General features: G+C 51.1%; 1 protein-coding gene across 1 annotated transcript; it reads right to left on the bottom strand.

Moving 5' to 3' along the window:
- Positions 1 to 45: 45 nt before the first annotated feature.
- On the bottom strand, positions 46 to 5,161 carry PLAAT4 (phospholipase A and acyltransferase 4). Its single transcript, XM_032879068.1, has 3 exons — positions 5,095 to 5,161; positions 1,673 to 1,781; positions 46 to 924 (listed from the first exon to the last, which is right to left on the bottom strand). The coding sequence occupies exons 1-3, from the start codon at positions 5,101 to 5,103 to the stop codon at positions 563 to 565; spliced, it is 480 nt and encodes a 159-aa protein (XP_032734959.1). The 5' UTR covers positions 5,104 to 5,161; the 3' UTR covers positions 46 to 562.
- Positions 5,162 to 8,899: the final 3,738 nt, after the last annotated feature.

The following is an 8,899-nucleotide window of genomic DNA, read 5'->3' as shown; positions in this document are numbered from 1 at the left end:
AAGTTCTCAAAGAAATGACCCAACTCAGAGTAGTAGTGAGGCTCTACTTGACATTATTGGCCATGCGGTTTCTGCAGCTGGGCGGTAGGGAGAAAGAGACTCTAGAGAAGGACAGCTGGGGTTGGAATCCTGCCTCTGCGACTTATTAGCTGTGTTTTGCAAAAAACAAACATGGAAGCCAGAGGGGGTGGGGGTGGAAACTGTGCCCCAGACCTTCCATAAATGAAACCTTGAGCTTGTACAGAAGCCCATGGGCCTTGAGCATCCTTCACCTGAGTGTTCTCTGGGGCCTTAGGAGACCTGTCCTGATGTTGACTTCGCCCACACTCTTCCTGACATCCTTTGGGGGCATCAAGAGCTGCCTTTAAGGTGGATCCTAGAGGTGAAGGATCCTAGAAGGCAGACTGGCAGGCCTCCAGAGGTCCTCCATCCAACTTCTCCTTCTGCACATGGGGAAACTGAGGCCCAGGGAGGGAATGTCCTGTCCACAGACACCCTCCCCCCAGTGGATCAAAGCTGATTGAATATTTGAACTCAGACATCCTGACTCCCAGCCAGTGGTTCATGGTGATTCTCCCCTCTGGCTGAGCAGATGGTCACCCCAACCCAATGAGACCTCCAGGAAGGGGTGGGATGGTCTCAAAGAGGGCCTTACCTGCCTGCTCTCGGCCTCACCATATCTCAGGTTGGTGACAAAGTGCTCACAGTTCTTCCACACAAGACTGTATTCCATCTCCTGACCAACCTTTGCCTTCGCGGAGTAAATGATCTGGTTCACAGGGCGTGGTCTGTACTTGTTGTCCAAGAGGTTGTTGACCCTATAGTGGCAGTTCCCCACCACATCCTTCAGGCGCTCCCATTTCACCTCCGCCCTGCTGCTCAGAACAGAGAAGACGCTGCTGGAGCCAGCCCCTGCGTACTCACCTGGAATCAGAGACACCACCATGGTCATCAGGTGCTGCAGGGGAAGGCGGGACAGGGAGGGAGAAGGAGGACCAAGGGAATACACTATAGAGGTCTTGCTATTTGTCGTTTCACAAATGTGATCAGAGCATTCACAGATTTTGTTCTTTCTATGGAACAAGCTGTGAATATTTTTTCAAGTCGGTGAATGTCATGATTACTGATGCCAATGTCACTGTATTCCATTATATGGGTATAAATTGTCTATCTGATCAAGCCCTATTATTGAACACCAAGGTTGTTCAAAGATTTTGCCATTTTAAGCTGTGATCATCAAATATTTACTCTTTGTTTAATTTTGTGCCTTCATATGTTTCAGAAAGAGATCCAGTTTATGTGATCATACACTTTACTTTCCATATATGACTTCATCACCTATAAGTTTTGAAGTAAATATTATCTCCATTTGATCATCAAAATATTGATGTTGGGGGAGGTCATCCAGATAGTGTGACCACCAGTGACCCATGAGCTGGACCCCAGCGATCAGAAGCTCCACATCCCCTCCCCCTCCTTGGAATGTGCATTTCACTTGCCTTCCCTGCCCCCAGACCTATGGCACCCCACTTGATTACCTAGTGGGATATGGATATAAGATCTGTAAGGTCAGAGAGAAACCAACTCAGGTTTCCCTTGCTCAGCTCTTTCTTCCAATTATTCTCATCATCATAACAAATATTTTGAAAATAATATTTCCAACAGCGCTTACTTGGAGGAGCCAGGTGGATTACATAACCGTTTCCCACATAGATGGCCCAGTGCTTGTAGCCAAAGCGGTAAATCTCAATCAGGTCTCCAGGTTTGGGTTCCTGACCAAACTGTAACACAAAAACCCAAGGTGGTGTAAGCAGCCTTCTAGGGAACAGTAGACAGCCCAGCTGGGGCCCTGCAGCTTGGCCTGGGGACCCCACTGGATGATGCTCACCACTTGGTGGGAGCCTGGTGTGGGAGGGAACTCCTGGGCCCTGTGGGGTCCTGATCCTGCCGTCATGTTCAGGAGTTCCACACAACTGGGTGCTGGAAGCCTGGAGAAAATGTCCTTGTGGAATAGGAGAGTGGAGATTGATTCAGTACACGCATATTATGATGTATGCGTGTGTGTGCAGGCTCGCATTGTATGGCATGCATATGGGGGAGCACACATGTGTATATGTACATGTGGTGCTTGTGTGTTCTCTGTGTTGTGTTCCATGTACCTGCATATCAGCGTGTGCTGTATATGTTGGGATGTGTGTGTATGTGGGGTACACTCACGTGCACATCTTTTGTGTTGTAAGGGGATTTTTGTGTGTGTGTGTTGGGCATTGTCATGCACACACTAGTGTGTGTGTGTATGTTGGGTTTGCATGTGTGTGTTGGGCGTACTCATGGGCGCATCTGTGTGTGTGTGTGTATGTCTGGTATGCATGTGTGTGCTGGGTGTACTTGTGTGCACACCAAGGCTGTGAGCGTGCATGTGCAGGTACATTGTACACCTGTCCCCATTTGTGCGGACATGACCACCTGTGTGAAAACCCCTTCCGAGCCTGGGAGCCCCAGACTCTTCCCCAGAAGCCGGGGAGGCGAGTCAGCAGCTTCTCGACCCTCTGCAAGTCCTCCCCACACCTCTTGGCCCTCAGTGGCCATGGTTGCACCAGGCACTTGCTCTCCTCAGATTCCGTCCCCTCCAGCCCCAGGACACTAGCCCTTGGAGATGCCAACCCAAGGGACACGAGCTGACAGCATCCTGAGGGGACCTGAGGATCTGTAGGGCTGGCCAACTTCTGGCCCCCAGGGGGCCTGCACCCAGCATGCACAAAGCAAGCCTCTATAGGCACTTTTTCCACAGTCCTGGGGGAAGGAAGCATCACCCCACTGCTCAGGTGGGCCACTGAGGATCAGAGAGACAGGGGCTTGGCCCAGAACACTCAGCTGGGCAGCGCTGACCTGCCTCTTCTCCCCCTGATTTGCCCATGCCTCCCTCCCCATCCACACCTCTTTCCTGCTCCTCAGTGCCCATGCCCCCCACCCCCCACCAGCTCCCAGGCTTCCACAGCATCGGATTGGAGAATGTTTCAGTTTCTCTCCCTTCTGTGCCTGCTCTCAGCAAACCACACCCATCTGTCCCTCATTCCAGACCACCTAATCAGGGACCCGGGGTCAACTTTCCTCAGTCCTCTTTGTCACACCACTATCCAACTACCAAAGCTAACCCTGGGGGCTTCTCCTGAATTCATGTCCTGGTCCACTTCCCACCCTCTGAATTCATCAGGACAGTCTCTGGGCCTGCCTCTAAAACCTCACAGCCTTGAGTATTATTTTTTTAAATTTTATTCATTCTAGTAATCGCCACACCTGACACGGAGCTGGGTTCGACTCACGACGCTGAGATCGAGAGTCACATGCTCTTCTGACTTAGCCAGCCAGTCCCTCAACTCTACAGCTTCTTGACTGGACCCCCTATGCCCACCCTGGCCTCCTGTCCCCGCTACCCCACATCCAGTCTCCCCAAGACCCACTGTGGCCTTCTCAAGGGGCACGTCTCACTATGACCTTCCCATGGCCTCAGGGCTCAGTGCACACACTTTGGGCAGCTCATCCCTCCTCACCCTCCCCGCCCTCCGCCCCCAGGCTGACTGGCTTGCCCTTCACCTCAACACAGAGCTGGCTCCTGCCTCTGGTCTTCTGCATATCCGGCTGTCTGAGTCACAGTCACCTCCTCACCCCCTCCCTTCCTCTTCTCCCCCACATCAAGCATCCTCTGAGCAGCTGCCCTCAGGGGCCCCAGACCGCCTCAGCTGCCACTCTCTGGGTCCCCAGGTCCCTGGGACCTGTACCTCCCTCTGCATGGATCGTGTCCTGCTGGGATTCCCTGTGTCTGTCTGCACCTCCCTCTGGGCTTTGAGCTTCCCTGGGGCAAGATCCTGTATGTTGCCCCCACGCCTCCCCCGGCTCCTTCCTCTCCAGGATCCAGTGAAGGGTCTGGCCTGGAATGGGGGGCAGAGGGACTCTGCATGGAAAAGGGGCTGGAGGGTCCACGGGGCAGGGACATGGGGCCCAGCGACTCCCTTCTCTCAGCCGGGGCACGTCAGGCCCAGGGATGGTTCCCAGATTGGAATCAAAAGGGGGTTTTTCACTCTGAGATTCCATGTCTAACCAAGGTCAGGCCCAGACTGCCTGCACAGTAGCTGCGGGCAGTTCAATGGTCAACCCAGCTGGCCTGGAGAAGGAGAGGTTGCCCGGGCAACAAAGGCCAGATTTGTTTTGACAACAGTCCAGCCCTTGGCCCACCCCCATGAACAGCTGAGTGCAGACTGGGCTGCTCCTTCTGAGAACGGCCTCATTTCCTGGAATTGCCTGAGTTCAACTCTTTCCCCTTCAGGGCACAGCAAGCCGGCCTGCCCCTGCCTAGACCTGTGTAGACCTGCACATCGGGGCTGACAGGATGGTAGATCAGTTGGGGCACCTGGGTGGCTTAGTCAGTCAAGAGTCTGTCTTAGGCTCAGGTCTGATCCCAGAGTCCTGGGATCGAGCCCCGTGTTGGGCTCCCTGCTTAGCAGAGAGCCTGTTTTTCCCTCTCCCTCTGCCTGTAGCCCTGTAGCTCCCCTCTCTCTCTCTGTCAAATAAATAAATACAATCTTAAAAAAAAAAAAAAAAAGAAAGGGAGGTCCGGAGTCAGAAAGCTGGAATTGCAGCATACCTACCGAGGCAGGACAGATGCCAAGGAGGGGAGAGGAAGGGGGGAAGATAGAGCTGGGCAGGCACTGAACTCTAGCCCCCATGAGGGAGATAAGCATATTGGGGATCTCCTCACTTCCCAAGTCCTGGAACACCCCCCACCCCCAGCCCACACACCAGGTGCTTCCCAGCTCAGGTGAGCAAATCCCCCAGCCCACCACAGCTCCTTCCCCAGGAGCCCCTGGGCCCTGTGCTGAGCCAAAGGATGGGGGAGGCTCACTGGGCCCGAAGCCCTCACTGTCCTGCAGGTAAAGGGACTTTGAAACAACTAAGACTTTTCCATAACATCTTTCTAAAGCCTTTCCAAACTCTGGAGTTCAGTGTGCCAAGACCAGGAACCCAGACTCAGTTCCTTAGAGGAAGGGGCTGCCCTGCTGCTGGAAAGCCACAGATAGAAAGTTCCAGGAGGCTTACCTCAGCCATGGTGGCGTCTGCTGTTCAGCTGTGTGTGGGCCCACTTTTATAGCAACATTGAGAGTTTTGCTTTCACTTTCCTTTTTAAAAAGTACTGCATAGGAATCTGTTTTCTTAAAAGCAGGCTCATACCTAGCTTGGAGCTCAAAGCAGGACTCACATTGCTGACCCTGAGATCCAGACCTGATCTGAGGCCAAGAGTCAGACACATACCCAGCAGATTCACTCAGAAGCCACTATAAACTTCTTCTTCTTCTTCTTTTTTTTTTTTTTTAAGGAGAGTAAACATTTGCTCTATATGGAAGGGCCAGTGATTACCCACCTCAGAAGATGGAATCACTGTGGCTTGTCCTTGAACCCAGGTCCGATCTGCTCACTGTAGGACACGCCAGTAAATGGAGAGAGACCAAGTGTTGGGGCATGGAAAACGATTTTTGTTAAGAAAGCTAGCTAAGAGAGAAGATGGCATACTGATGTCCCCAAAATTCACCCTCCCATCTCCATGCAGGTAGGTCTTCTAAAGGAGAAGAGGAATGAAAAAGAGACCTGCCAAATCTTCCCCAGGCCTTGAGCCATCAATCAATTGTCTTCAATAAACCTGGGCCAATAAACCTGGGCCAGGCTCTTCAAGTTCCCTAAGAAGCTCTAAACAGAACTGATTACTGCAAGCTCATAGTAATGAAGGTTTAGGGAGTGACGTGAAAGAGTGTGCTGGTTAGTTTATTTTGTGCAATGTGTCCGGTCTTAAGTCAGTGTTCTCATTAAAATCTAAAGGTCAGCTAGTTCCCCCATTCGGGTTTACCCCAAGGTCAGCGAGTTCCCCCAGTACGCTTACAGTGTACGAATGGGTCTACTGTGGAGTAACAAGGGAGGGAGAAACGTTCAAAGTAAAGTGAATTCAAGATGGAGTTAGTCCTGCTATGGTCCCAAGCTACCTGGAGGCCAGCTGCCTTGGTCTGCTGAGGCTGCAACAGACGCGAGGGGCACGTGTTGACCTGGCAGTGTCCAAAGTCAGTGAAGGGAGATGTTTCTCATCACTTCTCTCTCTCTCTCTCTTTTTAAAAAAGATTTATTTATTTGTTTGATCTTGAGAGAGCGCATGTGTTCGTGTGAACATCAGGCGAAGGCAGTAGGAGAGGGAGACGGACTTCGAAGCCAGCTCTGTGCTGAGCTTGGAGCCGGATGCAGGACTCGAGACCATGACCCTGAGATCAGGACCTGAGCTGCAATCAAGAGTCCAACGCCCAACCGACTGCATCACCTACCACGTGCCTCTGGGTTTCTGGGAGTTACAGCTTTCCCATCACCCCCTGACTGTCTCATTCCCGCCCTTCACTGCCTGGAACTGGGTCACCTTTCTTCTCCTAAACCAGTCGAGGCCTTCCTTGGCAGTCTCAGACCGCTCCCAGTCCATCACCTGGATCTGCAGAGGGGCTCCTGCCACCCCGTGAACAGCAAGGCTCTGTGAGCCTGGGAGAAGGCCAGCGACCATGTGTGTCGTGGGGGTGGGACGGGGAGATGGCCCCTGGCTGGGTCACCAACACATAAGATGCACTTACCTGCTTCCCATCCACTGTCATAACGGCTTTATTATAAGGCTACAAAGAGGCTGCAGCTGGTTTTCAGACAATCACACTGGTTTCCCACAGGGTCTGGCAGGAGAAGCGGGGGCAGTTGGCTTAGCGGCTGGCAGAGATTGTATCAGGCTTGTTGCTGTGAGCAGGACCGCCATCAGAATGAGCTTATGCTTGGGGGGCTCAGGAAGGGCACCCCCTCTACTAACGTCATCTTCTGGCTCCAGGTTCTTTGGACCCGAGCTCCTGACGGTCCAAGGTCTATTGGTTCCTTTGGCCTTGGCCCTGGGCCCGCACTGCCCGTCTGCTTCCAAGCGAGCTTTATTTCTGAAAGGAGCCTAAGAGTCTGGAGGGGCCGAAGCAGGCTTTCCTAAGATGGGCCACCTTGGCATGAAGATTATTTTTCTGTTAAAGGCAATCAGATTTAGCAGTAGATTCAGGAAGCGGTCTTTACCTCTCCCATAAATGCCTAAAAGAATTTATTAGGAGTCCTGCTCCAGGAATAGAAGTATACTTATCACCATAGATAAGTACATTATACTATGAGCTAGGTATGGTAAACAGGGAGGGACCTAGTAAGGCCAGTTTGAACAATGTCCTCTATGTCCCATCATGTCTGGGTGGTCCAGTAAATATTTACCAAACATTTACTTTTTCATCTTCTTTTGAAGTGCATGTCTTCTTTCAGTTTCAGACCTCTCCCCCTTAGTTCAGAATGACATATATACCCCATGTTGCCCGACTGTCTTTGGAATTTCCATGTCTATGTGGATTCCCCACATGCACAAAATTAAATTTTATTTTTCTCCTGTTAATCTGTCTCATCTCAATTTAATTATTTTTTTAAAAGGTGTATTTATTGGGGCACCAGGGTGGTTCAGTGGGTTGAAGCCTCTGCCTTTGGCTCAGGTCATGATCCCAGGGTCCTGGGATTGAGACCCGCATCAGGCTCTCTGCTCGGCAGGGAGCCTGCTTCCCCCTTTCTCTTTGCCTGCTTCTCTGCCCACTTGTGATCTCTGTCTACCAAATAAATAAATGGAATCTTTAAAAAAAAAGGTGTATTTATTTATTTGAGGGGTGGGGCAGGGGACGGGACAGAGGAAGTAGGAGAGAGAGTCTTAAGCAGATTCCAAGCTGAGCAGGGAGCCCAACATGGGGCTTGAGATCACGACCTGAGCTGAAATCAGGAGTTGGACACCTAACCCAACTGAGCCATGCAGGTCCCCCTCAATTTAATTCTTAGTCCAGCTAGAAGGACCTTGAAAGGGTAGAGGACATTCTTCCTCCCTGACAAGTCATGACCTTTCACCTCCCTGCATTGAGGTCATGTTCAAAATGGAAAAAGAAAAAAAGATAACTGGCAAGCAAGGTCTCCTTTCTTTTAGAAAGTGTCACATTGGGCAACTGCCTCCCTTGGTTAGTCTCAGTTACCTCCTCTTTAAGAGTGAGGACTTCACCATGAGTCTGTGGACCTGGAGCCTCAGAAGGGATGTGGCTCTGGTCATCGCTGGCCCAGCCAGAGCCCCCTCTGACATTGGACTTCTGTTTCTGAGGCCTGTCTTCAGGTTCAAAGTGGTTAGGTGGATTTTGCAGCTGAGGTCTGACCCCCTGAGCTGTTCCTCTTGTGGCTCCCCACCTGGAGCGGGACTCTGGCCCAAGGCATATGTCACTTAAAAAGCACAGGAGAGGCTCTACTTTGCAAGCAAGCAACATAAGTGAGAGGTGTGTCCATGGAAACAGACTCCTGATTTCAATAGGGGTGATGCGATCCCAAACCAGGAACATTTAAACACGAGAGACAAGGTTCCCTGGGGCACAAAAACGTTGGAGTATGAATAAAAATTGTTTGCCCACAGGCATCTTCGGTGGCAGGGATGTGGTCAGTCGGTCCCTAGAACAGAAAACAGTTGAGGAGTCAACTCATTCTTACTGGAGTTGCACAGCTGAGAATCCTTTATATCTGTTCTCAGAAGCCTGATGCAGAATTATGGCATCTTACTCAATAGCCAGACCTGAGTCAGATCACAGACCCAGATCTCCTCCAGAACAGCAGACACCAACTTACTTTGAAGAAAAGCCCTATGAAAACATCACAAGTATGTTCTGTACATCTTCCTCCCGATTTTATCCCTAGGGATCCATGGCAGGTATCAGGAAACTGTGACTGGAGAGGAACATGGCTAGAATTTTCAGAGATTAAAAAAAAACAACAACAACTGGCTTAAAGCTAA

Source organism: Lontra canadensis, unplaced genomic scaffold, assembly GCF_010015895.1.
Source record: "Lontra canadensis isolate GAN:19392208 unplaced genomic scaffold, GSC_riverotter_1.0 scaffold66, whole genome shotgun sequence".
Taxonomy (NCBI): domain Eukaryota; kingdom Metazoa; phylum Chordata; class Mammalia; order Carnivora; family Mustelidae; genus Lontra; species Lontra canadensis.
Note: the sequence above shows the minus strand (reverse complement) of the source record. Positions and strands in the feature narration are given on the sequence as shown.

Coding starts and splice junctions, on each gene's coding strand:
- PLAAT4 (XM_032879068.1), bottom strand. Junction 925..1,672: donor AATCCACCTGGCTCCTCCAA/GTAAGCGCTGTT, acceptor CTCTGATTCCAG/GTGAGTACGCAGGGGCTGGC.